The 13,805-nt window shown below is 54.4% G+C and overlaps 5 protein-coding genes across 5 annotated transcripts; 3 read left to right on the top strand and 2 right to left on the bottom strand.

Moving 5' to 3' along the window:
- Nucleotides 1-5: 5 nt before the first annotated feature.
- On the top strand, nucleotides 6-722 carry COCCADRAFT_30064 (uncharacterized protein; the record flags this gene model as incomplete). Its single annotated transcript, XM_007718768.1, has 1 exon — nucleotides 6-722. One exon carries the CDS (start codon nucleotides 6-8, stop codon nucleotides 720-722), a length of 717 nt encoding a protein of 238 aa, XP_007716958.1.
- Nucleotides 723-1,067: 345 nt separating this feature from the next.
- On the bottom strand, nucleotides 1,068-2,099 carry COCCADRAFT_30063 (uncharacterized protein; the record flags this gene model as incomplete). Its single annotated transcript, XM_007718767.1, has 1 exon — nucleotides 1,068-2,099. The coding sequence occupies one exon, from the start codon at nucleotides 2,097-2,099 to the stop codon at nucleotides 1,068-1,070; it is 1,032 nt and encodes a 343-aa protein (XP_007716957.1).
- Nucleotides 2,100-3,798: 1,699 nt separating this feature from the next.
- Nucleotides 3,799-7,272, top strand: COCCADRAFT_8937 (uncharacterized protein; the record flags this gene model as incomplete). The annotated part of the gene is made up of 1 exon (XM_007718766.1): nucleotides 3,799-7,272. One exon carries the CDS (start codon nucleotides 3,799-3,801, stop codon nucleotides 7,270-7,272), a length of 3,474 nt encoding a protein of 1,157 aa, XP_007716956.1.
- A 1,079-nt stretch (nucleotides 7,273-8,351) lies between these two features.
- Nucleotides 8,352-12,476, bottom strand: COCCADRAFT_108357 (uncharacterized protein; the record flags this gene model as incomplete). Its single annotated transcript, XM_007718765.1, has 3 exons — nucleotides 8,352-8,425; nucleotides 8,489-9,136; nucleotides 9,206-12,476. 3 exons carry the CDS (start codon nucleotides 12,474-12,476, stop codon nucleotides 8,352-8,354), a joined length of 3,993 nt encoding a protein of 1,330 aa, XP_007716955.1.
- Nucleotides 12,477-13,003: 527 nt separating this feature from the next.
- On the top strand, nucleotides 13,004-13,561 carry COCCADRAFT_30060 (uncharacterized protein; the record flags this gene model as incomplete). The annotated part of the gene is made up of 2 exons (XM_007718764.1): nucleotides 13,004-13,432; nucleotides 13,487-13,561. 2 exons carry the CDS (start codon nucleotides 13,004-13,006, stop codon nucleotides 13,559-13,561), a joined length of 504 nt encoding a protein of 167 aa, XP_007716954.1.
- Between the last annotated feature and the right edge of the window lie 244 nt (nucleotides 13,562-13,805).

The following is a 13,805-nucleotide window of genomic DNA, read 5'->3' as shown; positions in this document are numbered from 1 at the left end:
CCAACATGCCCATAACCGTGCATTCCTACACCCTCCCCCCAACCCCTCTCATCCCAAACTCGCCCCACCCCCTCCTGCACTATCCAGGCCTCTTGAAAGAAACCGTGACATGCCGCACCTTCACACCCACGCAACTGCTAGATGTTTATGCGAAAAACGGGTGGCAAACCCAATGGATCGCAAAGTACGGACCAGACATCCAATCCCACTACCACTCGACGACGCACGAAGCCATGACGGTTATATCGGGTGAGGGCGCCACCATCCGCTTTGGCGTTGCTGACGCGCCCGGATGGACAGCGGGTGCGTATGCGCCTGGGGAGCGAGGCGAGCAGGGTGAGGAAGGCGGTATAGATATCGAGGCGGGAATCGGCGATGTTTTCATTGTTCCGGCGGGTGTGGCGCATAAGACGTTTGCGCCGCGACCTGAGTCGGGGGAATTGGCGTTTCATCAGCCTGCGGATGTTGCGGGGGGGAGGGCGGCGGTGGTAAATGGTGAGGTTGAACAGGAGAGGAGGAGGTTCTTTGAGGCGGTGCCGATTAAGGGCGAGTTTATGATGATGGGGGCGTATCCGTACGGGGGTGTGTGGGACTTTAGGATTGGAGGGGAGAGGGGGAGGGAGCATGTTTGGACGGTGCTTGTGCCGGATAAGGATCCGGTGTTGGGGGATAGCAAGGAGGGGCTTGTGGGGTTGTGGAATTGGTATGCGCTTGAGAAGTAGGGGGAAGAGTGGAGGTGCTTTGGGGATTGGGTAAAGTGTTCGTTTGGATGGAGGGGTGGCGTAGTGGGTAGTTTCTTTAGAATACCAAGACTCTTTTATCATAGTGCTAGGGGATGGGTAAATTTTTAAGATGTTAAAGACAAGTTTCATATGATACATTATCTCTCTTTTAGATTTTCTAAAACTGTAACTAGAAAGTTTTTGAGTTTTGGTACTGAGGGAACTTTCCTAATTTCTATTTGTTTAACTAGTACACAACTGTCTCAACTGAAATACTATATCTAACCACTTCAGATTGCCTGTACCATCCAACGCATTAATCCTAAACAATACAACCATCCGCACTCAGAACTCCAGCGCCACCTTGCCAACAGCCTTACCACCTTCAATAATCTCATGCGCCTTCCTCACCCCCTCCTCATCCAGCTTAAGCTTCTGCATACAATGACACTTGACCGTCCCCTCATCTAGCATTCTCGCTAGATACTTCAAAATCCTACCGTGGCTCTCGACATCAACCCCGTAGTAGGGCTTCGTACCCAGCAGAGCCCAAACAAACGTTAGGCTCTTTGCCATGAACTCTGTAGCATACATGGGCATTTCCTTGTCTTGAACGATTGAACAGACTTTTCCAAAGGGGGCGCAGATGTTTGCTACAGGAGCGAGGTAGCCTGATGTTGGGGTGTGGGTGATGAAGACGTATTTGATTGGGACGTCTAGTTTGAGCTTCTCGATCTCGGTGGGGATGTCCTCGTGGTGGTTGATGGTGTGTGTGGCACCACCGACGTCCTTTGAAAACTTGACTGTTTCGTCTCGCGATGCTGTGGTGATTACGACGGGTAGATTGAGGATATGCCGCGCAATCTGGCTGGCGACGCTGCCGACACCACCTGCGCCGTTGATGATGAGGATGCCGGCATTTTCACCTCGCTGAATCTCCATTCGTTCGATGAGGGCTTCGTAGGCTGTGATCCAGGTTAGGGGCATAGCAGCAGCCTGGCCCCAGTCCAAGCTGTTTGGTTTAAGCGCGACGGCTCGTGAATCTACAAGCTGGAATTCTGCATTGCTTCCCTGGCGGATGGGCGAGCCGGAGTAGTAAACTTCATCGCCGGGGTTGAAATGTGCAGCGTCCGACCCGACACTCTCGACTATGCCAGCACCGTCAAAGCCGAGAATTTGAGGCAGGTTAGGGGCTCGGTCATAGTAGTCTGGGTAATCATCATAGGTTCCTGCTCGAACCTTTGTATCGACTGGGTTTATGGAGCAGGCTTTAACGCGGACGAGTATGTCATGGCCTTGGGGGTCTGAGGGGGTTGGGAGGTTGATTGCTTTTATATTAGATATTGGACCGTATTGGGTGACTGCGATGGCATGCATGTTTGGAAAAGAATTGGAATCATGTAATGAAAAAATAGTACAAAACTGAAACGGTATGTGTGTGTGGTGTGGTGTTGTGTGCAGTGCTTGGCTGGGCTATTGCTATATCCGTGTTGGAGGTTGCTAGGATCCACAGTGATAAAGATTAGAGGTAATGATGAGAATGGCATTGATTGCTCTGACGTCACTTGCATCCTTGTAGATTGTAACAATGAGGTATTGAGGCTCTAATGACAGAAAAATGGTGGCATTGTGGCATTGTGACGCTCTGTCTTGTCATAGCTGTTGGGAGTTGAGTTGGGGTGGTGTTGATGAGTATGGGCTTACGTGGTGGTGTAGTACAAGGCTGATACGTGGAAAAGACAATGTCGACATATGCAAGTCTGTCGGCTAGTATTGGATGAAATTTCAGTGCCGGATGTTGATTGCTTACTGGCGACAGCAACATCATGCTGTGGCTGCCATGGCGCGACGCCACACGAGCACAAGCCTGGAGCTTGTTGCAGAGTTTTGCGCAGTGAAGGACCGAAGAGAGTCGAGGGGGTAGATGCAGGCCACGGCCAGCTGTACGTGGACATAGATATGGACATGGGAGGATACATGTACTTATGTATGCATGCCCGATTGGCCCGAGTCTAGAGGAGAGAGGGCATGGTCTGGAACTGGGGTGGGAGATGGAAAGCACATGATTCAAGGTGAATGCGGGCAGCCGTAAGGGGGTGTGCACAAGGGACGAGGGGAAAGAGGGGGGATGCATGGAAGTGACGCAGAATGGTTGGGGTGAAGGGGATGGCGTCGTGGTTGAGGCGAATGAGGAGACGACGGAGGTGCTGGGGGCATTGATTGATGCTGTCAGCGCCTGCCAGCCGCTCCACGCCCAACGACAGGGTGTGTTTATTTGACGTAGTAGCGAGTGTCGAGAGCAACAATGGGCAATTAGACATGAACCTGCGAAGAGAGGAGGGGAATTGAATTGCATTGGGTTAATTGTATACCAAGTATAACATGTAGGTAAATGTCGCAGCGGGACTGGGCGGGCCACGCAGTACAGCACAGCACAGCATAGCATGGCATGGCACGGCATGCAAGCCGCCATTCATGCCATGCCCAGGCCAATCTGTGTGTGTCTGTGTGTGCATCGACACACAGACACAGACACAGACACAGCACAGCGTCGCTCCGCTCCCCTGCCCTGCATTCCCTCGCCCACCCACGCACACCGTCGCCTGTCCCCCTTGGCTGCAATTCTTCCTCCTCGACCGCCCCGCTTCCCTGCCACGACGGCGACAACCGCCACGACGATAGAAACTCCATCGGCATCCACGGCATCAACGCCTGCCGCTATACTCACCGCCTCACCAACCACCCACCCTCGCCCAGCTGTGCGCCCGCTGTCCTCTATCGTGAACGCCGGCCTTGGCGCTGCACCTTCCAGGCTACCTGCGTCACCACCACACCATCTCCTCCCCAGAGCCCACGGCCAACCGCACTGCCATCGCGGCCCCCTACATAGCCGCCAGGCACCGCTGGCCCCCGACCGACGCCGCCGCCGCCGTCACACGTAACCACGAGCCCCCTGCCCTCTTGCGCCCCGACGCCATGGCCTCGTCCTGAAGCCAGACCAACTGCCACCTTGCAGCGGCCACCAGGGTCCACCACCAGGCACACGACGACCGACCATCGCCCTCTTCATTGCGACATGGCTGAACCTGCGCCCAGCGTCTATGCCCGCCTCGAGTCGGCCTTCAACGCTGCTCCCAACCTCCGCCAGTCCAAACAGCTCCCGCGCCGCAGCGACCCAACCCGTCCACTCCCACCATCCCTCGAGCGCGACGACTCGTATACGTCACAATCTACCGACGACAGCGACTCCACCGTCTGCAGCCAGGATAGCACCCTGCTCGCCTCACCGGGAGGGCTGAATGGAGCAGACAGCGGCCTCCCGCCCACACCACCCACGGCCTCTCAAGATGGCAAATCTTCTCCCACCCCCGAGCAGCAGCAGCAGCCGCCACCCCATGCCGACAGCGTGAGAAATTCTCTTATATCACAAAAGTCGTCCCTTAGCACCCCCGTCAATGCCAGAAGCCCACCAACACCCGATCCAAGTCCGCCGCGAAGAAATGTTTCTGAAGGCTCCAACGCCACCCTCGAGCGCCCGCCACTCTATACGTATCCCTCGTCCCGAGCCACCTCGTTCCAGACGGCAAGAGAAGAGCCCATTTCCTCGGACCGCGAAGAGAGCACCTGTGCAACACCACCCACTGACAGGCTCAGCACCGTCCAAGAAGACCACGGACTCGGTCTTGCTTTTGAACAGGACAAGAATGATGTCACCCCAACTTCCCTGCAAGCTCCCTCCTTTCCCGTTACCCCTACTAAACAGGTGGATACAGCCAAAGATGTGGGTACGGTGGATACAACCCCCGACAAGGTAACCCCGACCATGGACGACATCCCAGACCGCGAATGGAACACAGAGCTGATGCGCAATGTCACGGTCCGGAAGAAGCGCAGACCGCAATCAAAATCTCCTCGTAAAACACCCGAACCTGCCGTCACTGTTGTCGAAACCGCCTCGCCCTCTCCCACCAGAGCCCGACGTGCCTCGAGTCTGCGCAAACGCGTCCAAGTCGGTCACAGCAGTCCAACCACGCCATCTGTTGAAAACTTTGCGCAATCCATTGGCTGGCCCTCTGAAAATAGGCGCATGTCATCAGAGAAGCAGCGCGAGGCCAGCAGCAAGCGGCTCTCGACTGCGTCCGTAGCCTCCACTGTAGTGTCGGCCCAGGTCATAGTCACGCCGCCCCAAAGGAAGCAAACCCTGCGACACTCTGGCAAGAACATGGCATACAGGAGAGACATGAGCTCCTCGACAGATGTTGGCTCCCTCACGCACTCGGACCGCAGTTCCATTGTATCGCAGGCCGACAGCGCCCCGGTCCATCGTTTGGTGCACAAGAGGACAAGCATTGCTGACCGGAATAGCAGAAGCAGTGTTGTGTCAGACATTTCATCATCGCATCGCATCATGTCCCCTTCGTTGTCATTGCGACAGAGGACCATTGACAGCTCAGCACACACCCTAGCGCACCAAGAGTCTGTCCGCCATGTGCTACAGCCTGCGGCCGACATATTGAGCAGACACAGTGCAGCAGCGAGGCTGAGTGGGAGCCATCACAAGCGCATCAACTCTGCCCCTGAAACTGCAAGACGCACGATTCGGTCCTCGAAACCTCGTAACTTTTCAGAAATACTGCCTTCTGCAAGCCCGCATGAGGAAAAGAACCCTTTCACTCAGCCACCTGTGCTTCCAAGCGCACCATCGCCGCCTATATCGCCAAAGCCACGTCAAATGTCACCAACGTCGAGAAAAGTGAGACAGTCGCTTGTTGTCACTGATCCGAATCTGCCAACTGGAGTTGAAAATGACCCTCCCAAGCTGTCCAGTCCGGGTACAGAAGAGCCTGTTGACCGCGACGTCTCTATTGGTACAAGTAACCCTGTGGAAGAAGCCCAGGTGCCACCTGCCATGCTTGATCGGGTCCGACGTCTTCTTGGGGACCGCGAGACCGCCGAAGGCGCTACTCTGGTTGCTGCCTCCAACCCCAACCCTGCTACCCTGGAGAACCTAAACAAATTCCCGCCCCTCAAGGATGGATCGCCCATTATGCGACAAGGCTCGCGTCCTTCTAGACCAGCCTCTCGCGCGTCAAGGCCGGGCTCATCACGACCAGGCTCCTGGGACCCAAAGCGATTCTCCCTCCCCTTGGACCGTTCCTCAGCCTCGCCCGATTGGCACCGTTGGTCGGGTGACCAGAGAAGTATCAGCTTCGATCGGTCAGGTTCACGTTCAGCTTCACGGACCGAAGAACACGCCATGGCCCGGCATCTTTTTTCTCAATCCACCCCGTTTTCTCAGTTTTCCGACACTGTCGAAGTCACTGAGGCTACTGCTGTGAGCATATTTCCCCACAACAACAACTCTCTCCTAGTCGTGCAACAGCTTGCTCGTGGAAACTCGATGCTGCAGGAACAGCGCCAAGTGACCGGAGCTTCACACTTGACCGCGCAGGATCCCCGTATTACACCAGCCGTGGTATCACCCCCTGCGACTAGTCGACAAAACAGCAATGAAGAACAATCACAGCAACCGACCCTGACTTTCGAGCCTTCGACCCCTCCAATGCAGACTGATCCTCTACATGGTAACCCTGTTGAGTTACCGCTTGAAAATCCTCGAGAAACCCCAGAGCCGCCTATGATTAACTTTATCCCTCCAACGCCCATGGAGGAACTGGAGAAGCCAATGGCTCCATCACCTGGACCGCCTCGTCGTTCCGACTCGAATCCACAACGCCGCTTGTCTGTTCTGCAGCGAGCGCGCCGTTATTCTGATAACCTCATTACACCGCTGTTGACTCGCAAAGGGGCCAGTCGTGCGCGTGACGACAATGAAGAGGAAAAACTCGCGTACCGTAATCCACAAGCCTCCACCGTGAACGACGAGGACGGCACACTTCATCCTTTTTGGCGTCCACGCGGCTTTTGGGATGAATTCTCCGACAGTGAGGATGATGGCGAGGAAGACGAAAGACTCCCACAAGGAGGCGACACAAGCGACGTTGAAGATCCAGAACCTGAACCAGAAGCACCAAGACGCGCCAATACTCTTAAAAAGCTAAAGGGTGGCCTTCGCGGGTCGGGTGGTTTCCTCATCGGTAATTCCCTTGGTGTTGAGCGCCACGGCACGAATAAACGCCGACACCATGTCAATCTTCCCCCACATATTGCCCAATCTCTTCGGTCATCTAGTGATGGCTCCTCATCCTCACCCAAACTCGGCATTCAAGCTCCTACGCAACCTTTGGGACGGCATGGTGGTGGCCGTATCACCAAACGCCGCTCTAACCACGATCTCCGCCGCACTTCGTCTGTCCCCGATAACCTCTCAATCGAATACGAGCAGTCTCGCCGTCGCCGCGGCACATGGAGACAAGGCAAGAGCATTCCAGGCTTGAAGAAGTACCATGTTCAATACATTGGAATATCTGGAGTAAAAGAGAAGATCAAGGAACGGCGCACAGAGAAGAGGAGAGAGAAGATTAGACGGAGTATTGGACACAGGTACTATGTCGATCCCGTGACGCCTGACTCGCCCATCTCGCAGTAGATGAGGGAAAGAGAGAGCATGGGCGTGAAGGAGGAGGAAGGGGTTTGCCACTCTAAAGCTACCACTCCAGCTTCTTGTCTTGTTTTACATTGCAATCTCTTTCCATCTTCATACCCCTGCCATGCCATTTCTAACTCACGCAAACCTCGCTTCTTCTAGATACCACATGTTTTCCTCTGCAAACCCTGCTTTGTTTTTACTTTCTAGCAACATGAACGCACATATATCCCTTATTCTTTTTTTTCTTGTTTTTAAACTCGCAACCCGCATTTTACGACCATTAACGACTCTCATCGTCATCAATCTGCCTGGATACCTCAGTTTGATTCTTTCTTGCCATACTTTTTGCAGTTTAAGGGAACTTGCCCCCACCTGTTGGACTGCCCCGTTTTTTTTTGATATCATACCAAGTATCTAGTAGTATAATAATACTTTACATTCTTCCTGTCTGTTTTCTACTTGCACTACTTCAATGATGCATCTTCTGCTCTTTCTCTGCTTTGCTTTGCTCTACTAGCAACTAACTCTCTCACTTCAAAATAGCCCTTTGTCATACCTATTTTGGCTAGTGACCAACTTTGACATTGCGTTCCCGTACCAATCAATCTGGTTTCCAGACCTCGAAACTCGCAAGTTCGAATAGAAGAAGAAGAAAAAAAGAACAGAGACGCAGTCAGGCTAACTTGGATCTAGAAGAGACGCAAGAGAGCTACAAGAAACAAGTTGGCATGGACTTGTGAAAAACAAAAAACAAACAAGGGACAAGACAAAATTCCTCTCTCCCTTGACCAGCCCCGTTCATCCTTTGGGGGATGTGGTGATATCATATAATGAGCTCCCGTTGATATTGTCGCCATAAACTCCTAGCCAGAAACAAGAAAACCCCCACCAAAAAGCACCCTCTATCCATACAATGGAAAGGAAATGAAGAAAAAGGGAGAACTAACGAGGAAAAAAAAGAACAAGTCGCAAGTGAACTTACCCATTTGGACTTTGTTATACAAAGGAAAGCATGTATGCTTTGTAGCAGCGAGAAAGATGGGATGAGAGAGATACAACCAAGTAGAGCTCCACGCCGATCAAATCTTCCTACGCACAGTGAATTTGCGCTCCATGGTTGCAGCGGGGAGAGCTTCGGCGAAACAATCACGCGCTAAAATTGATGTCAGTCCGTCGTCCAAATCAATCCTCAAAAGGGTACAAGGAAAACACTTACTCTCTGCAGAGTCAAACATGATGAGAATATCGTCATGTTCGCCGGGATATTCAATCTCATCCAAGCACACAAAGCGCCTCTTGACACCAGACCATCCCGTCAGTCTGCCTTCGGCCTTTTGTATCTTGCCCTCGCCTCGTCGTTCATCCACGGGCAGCGCAAACTTGGCATCGACGAGCTTCAAGCCAAACTTGCCTCCCTTGTCAGACTTTTCAAATGTGTCAGTCAGACGGAGTTGGAAGTTCATGGCGTCGGCATGCGAAAAGTCCTCGAAGAAGGCGAGGAGCTGGACAATGTTGTCTTGTTCGACAATCTGGAGACGGAGTCGGTTGGCGGTCCACTGCTTGTAAATGGGAACAACCATGCGTCGACGCGAAATAGAGAATGAAGCTGCTAGTCCGTCAAACTTGACCTGGAACCCAGTAACAGCAAGCTGGAATGTATGCAAATCATTAAACGAGTTAAATGTCAGGCGTCGAATCGTTGACGCGCTCGTGAGCGTCTGGAGCAACTTTGCGAGATCTTCAGGAACAGCGGGATCGGTTCGACTGCCATCAATGGCAACAGCCATGTCTTGTTGAGGTTCGCGGAGCAACGTAAGTTCGGGAGAACCATCGACTGGAAGGCGAACCAAAAGTTCACCTGGACCTAGAATCTGTTAATCTTTTTCCCACACACACACACACACACACACCCAGAAAAGTAACGCAAACTCACCCAAGTTCATACGGTCAGAGACAATACCTGCAGTATGTCTGCACATAATCCTCAAGCTCTCACTCATGACGGTAGGCGCCGACTCCAATCCTGAAGCTTCAGGATCTTGATTCATCACCTTGGCCTCGACCCACTGCAACTTTTCGAGTACGCGACTCCCGTTTTGGCTGAAGCCCTCGGTCTCATCGGCACTCTCAATGTGAAATCCTTTGAGCGCGACCTGAGCAAATGTGGTTTCGCCAGGCGCAACATTCATCGAAGTGAATGTACCAAAGAGGTTATTGCGATCCTTGCCTTCTTGGAAGACTAGGTGCGCCATGCAGATCCTGAACTGCTTGTTCGGCCCCTCTTCGCGGAAACGTAATCTCAGGGCTGGAGCTTGATCAGGTTCGGTGACGTATTCAAAGTTCATGGGCTCCTGTTTGGTTCCAAGCTCATGATTGACCAAGCTGACTTGTTTGTGCTGCTGCGGCGTGACCAGTACCATTCGGTAACCTCGATGCAGTTTCCGCTTTCCAGTACCTTCGCTGCTAAGTTCAATCCTCTGGAACACTAGTAGCCTACAGCCTGGTATTCGTTCTTGGGAGAACATGGATGGGTTCGCTGGGTCCTTGTATGTGGCTTCGCGGAGGTACATTTTGCAGGCAAATCGTTCGTCTCTTCGCTCTCGCAGATCCGACTCTACCCGGCTCGTGTGACTGACAATCGACCATAGACTACGGAAATCCGCTTCATGCAGGGCAAGCGTAAGAAGAAATCCGTGCCGTAGCTGTACAGTAATCTGGTTCATTTGTTGTTTCCAGTTGACGTCTCTCCATGTGATGGCTGAGCCCGGACCAACCAGGATATTGATTAGACTGTTTTGACTACAAATGGCGAGCTTGGCCGAGTATTCCTCCTTGGGTCGCAAAACGGACAAGACGACATTCATTGGCACGCGATCAGTGGCGGGGTCATCGGTCGATAACGAAGCTTTGACAAACATGCGGAAGTAGCAAAATTCGGTCTTGGTGTCGGAAAGAGGAATGTACTGCGAAAGGCTGACCTGTTGCTGACCGCCCGGCTGGCCGGCGAGCCCCGAGCTGAGTACAGTGGCGGCATCGGGAGCAAATGATGGGTATTCTTCCCATATCGCCTGGTCCTGGCCCTGGATGAGGGCCTGCGTAGGAGGCATGCTATGGTGCTTCTTCATCGATCCGACCAGCAACTTCATGTAATGGCCAATGGCATTCTGGATGTCATAAACCTCTGCGCCCGCAGCATCACCTGCCTGTCGAGCGAGTTCGACTTGAGCGTCGGGAGATCCATCGCCGTACTTTTGCAGGCCAGGGTGGTTTGGCAGGACTTTAGTTATGATCCACCACACCTTGGCCAAATCGACGTGAGGCTGGGCGAGCCGCTCCTGTGGTGGGTCGGCGGACTTGTGTTGGCTCCTAATAAGATTTTCCATTCCAGTACGTCCTTTCAAAAACCACCAAGTGGCGACCCGGAGCCATTGCATAGGAGTATGATTGTAGATGTTGCCGCCAAGCTGGGCTGTTAGTTCAAAGATGCCTCTCATGTGGGTTATGCGCTCAGCAAAGTCGCGATATGCCAGCTCGTTCGCAGATTGTGTGTCAGAGCGACCGAGTGAGGTAGCAGGCTTTGTGGCTCCAGAAGCACTGCGTGATGCCATTTGAGCACCTGGTGGCCCTGACGGCATTGCAAGCGCTGCAGGTATCGAGGACGGTGGCGAGGACTGTTGTTGAAAAGTTGATATCCCTGCCAAAGGTTGAGGCGGGCTGGAGACACGAGGCATTTCATCAAACGCTTGGGGATGGGGCCTGTCGGCGGTCGAGGCTGCTCGTTGCATAGATGGGTTGGAGAAAGGATCGGATCGAGAAAGGGGTGAGGCGGGGGTTTGTGAAGCGACAGAAGGTGTATACTGCGGTGAACCTGATGATGGTACGCGCGTGTCCATATCGCGTGGGTATGCCATTGGCCTCTGTCCGGGAGATGGTCCACGGGCTCTTGATCGTTGAGGGTCGTCAGTATCAAGCCCTCTGCGTGGTGATGTCCTCGAGTCCATCTGTGAGTTGCTGAGGGGCGTCCCTGGAACCGAGCGCTGTGAGCTCTCTTCTGAATCCCGCCGTTCGCCTGATGCTGCACGCTGCGCGGCCTCGTGTAAGGTCCTACCCTCCTCTGAACGCATTTTTTGCTTGACTCTTGCTGCAAAAGAAGCATGCGCGTCATCTTCATGTCCGGTTCCATGAAGGTCGGGCATTTGCGGAACTGTGGGTACAGGATGTGCGGGCTCGTCATTGAGTTGCTCACCCACGGTGCTGAAGCCAGTCTGGCTGCGTTTGAGCGACTTTGGTCGGAAATCATCCTCCTCCTCTTGAATCGTGGGTTCGCGTGCAGACATTGTTTTGGATACGACAGGCGAGAGGTTGTCTGAATCTTGCGAGTAGACCGAGTCTTCGCTCAACCGCCTCATGGGTTGGTGCATTCCAGGTTCTATCATGGAGTCGAAGCCCGTTGGCGCACGAGAGAGGCCCTTGGGACGTTCGCCGAGACCCATGGGGCCCAAGTGGCGCGGCGGGGTGGGGGGGAGCTGTGCGGTGGTGGTGATTTGGCCGAGCTGCATCTTCTGGTTCAGAGGAGGGGACAGCTCGCCGGGGTTTGTGCGTGTCCTGGTGAGGTTTGTCTTGTACTCTGTCTGGGCATGTGACCTGTACTCAGTCTGTGAAGGGGCGCGGCCAATGCCATTGAGGCGGGGGCTGGGGATGGTGTCGTCCTGCGGCACCTCGGGGGGCAATTGCTCCACTGCGGGCACATTCACGGGCTTCTTGTTCTTAGCCACTTCGATGGCGGGGTCCTCACACTCGTCGCCGCCGTGGCCTATGACGTCCGGGACAGTGCGCACAAAAGCTACGGTGAGGCCCTTCTTGCGCGTGCCCGACTTCAAGCCTCCCGGACCTGGGCTCTTTGCTGCTGCACTGTTGAGAATGGTTTGGGCACCAGGCCACCGCTGGGCACTGGCAACATCTATGCGGGGGCGGTTGAGGAAGGCGGCAGCTGCAGCAGCGGCAGCCTCTTGTTGTTGTAGCTGCTGGGCGGCACGGTCTGTTGAGGGCTTGAGGAAGGCGCTAAGGTCGTCATTGTCAACCTTGTTGTCAACGGGCTTGTTCTTCGCGTTGGCGGCGGCGAGCTCGCTGGTCTTGTCGAGGATCTTGGTCTTCCAGCGGCTCTTGGAGAAGAGCTTACTGGCGGGTTCGTGTGCGTCCACCATGGTGCTGTGTGTAGGCGCGACTCGGAGCGGTGGAGGTGGAGGTGGAGAAGGTGGTGGTGGTGGTGGTCAGAGGTGGGGGAATAGTGGCACAGGGCCGGCAAGGCGTAGTGGAGGGCGTTTGTGGAAGAGCAATGTGGTCGCGTGCGTGGTTACAAGGGCAGCGAAGCAGTGAGGTGGCTTCGACGTCCCGTCCAGGGCTCAATTGGCGGCAGCGGCAGCGGGGGCGGGCGGTGGATTGGCGGAGGAGATGGATGGGGCTTCTCTAACAGGGCCCAAGCATATGAAACGGCTTCACTCGCACATGCAGTTGCCAGAGCGCTTCTTGCAATGCATGTGAACAGAAGCAACGGGTGTGCAAGAAGGAAGCAAGGAAAAAAAGAAAGACAAGAGAGAGTGAGAGTGAGAGTGAGAGTGAAAGACGGGGAGAAGAAAGGACGGCGACACGAGACGAGGAGATCAGGCTGCAGGGCCATGCGAGGGTAGCAGCAGCCTAGTAGCGTAGCCGTTCGTCGTTGCGGAGAGGGTACATGCAGCTAGACGACAGGGCCAAATTGGCCAGGGTGCACGCTAATTGCACGCCCGTGTTGGCTCTGCCATTCCAAACGCCCTCGCAAATGCGCCCGAGCGAGATTGCGCATGCCCATGCCTCCACTGCCTGCACTCGATCCGGCCAGCTTGCGCGTGGCAGCCCCAGTGCAGCCTGCTGCTGTTGTGGTACCACATCGCCAGTGTGGATATGCTTGCGCCCACAATACGAGACCCTCGGCTTGCCGGTCAGCACGCATTTTGTCGGGCTCTGGCTTTGTGAAGACGGCGGCCCCGGCGCCATGACGGTCATGGCAGCTGTTTCACACGTCTTGACAGCTGCTACACTGAGCGTCTGCCAGCCTCTTTTGCCTGTCAGCGACGGCGGCAGCGGCGACGCCAACGATACAAAAAAGCCTCATGCGTGGAAAGTATGTGTGCCTCTCCTGTCACAGCGACTACAATTTACTTACTTACACACTTAGTCCAGCGTCCCAAAATTGGAACACCACACAGCCGTCTATGCCCGAAACATGACAGCATCCGCTCCACCAGCGTGAAGTGATAAGGCGGCGACAAGGATCATCACCTTCTAACCTCGCCTGTCGGCTGCCGTGGCCCCTTGTCCGCTCCTCCTTTGACGTTAGCTTTTTGTGAAAATGGGCCGTGGGCAATGCCAAACCTGCGGCCAAGTCCATGCAAGCTTACGCCAATCCACCGTAGTCGACGTCAGCCCCATGAACACAATCACTCCACAGCAAGTATGCTCGCACACTGCCCTACCGGCTGCATAGTGTCTATCTC

The sequence above is a fragment of the Bipolaris zeicola genome (assembly GCF_000523435.1).
Source record: "Bipolaris zeicola 26-R-13 unplaced genomic scaffold scaffold_253, whole genome shotgun sequence".
Lineage (NCBI taxonomy): Eukaryota > Fungi > Ascomycota > Dothideomycetes > Pleosporales > Pleosporaceae > Bipolaris > Bipolaris zeicola.
Note: the sequence above shows the minus strand (reverse complement) of the source record. Positions and strands in the feature narration are given on the sequence as shown.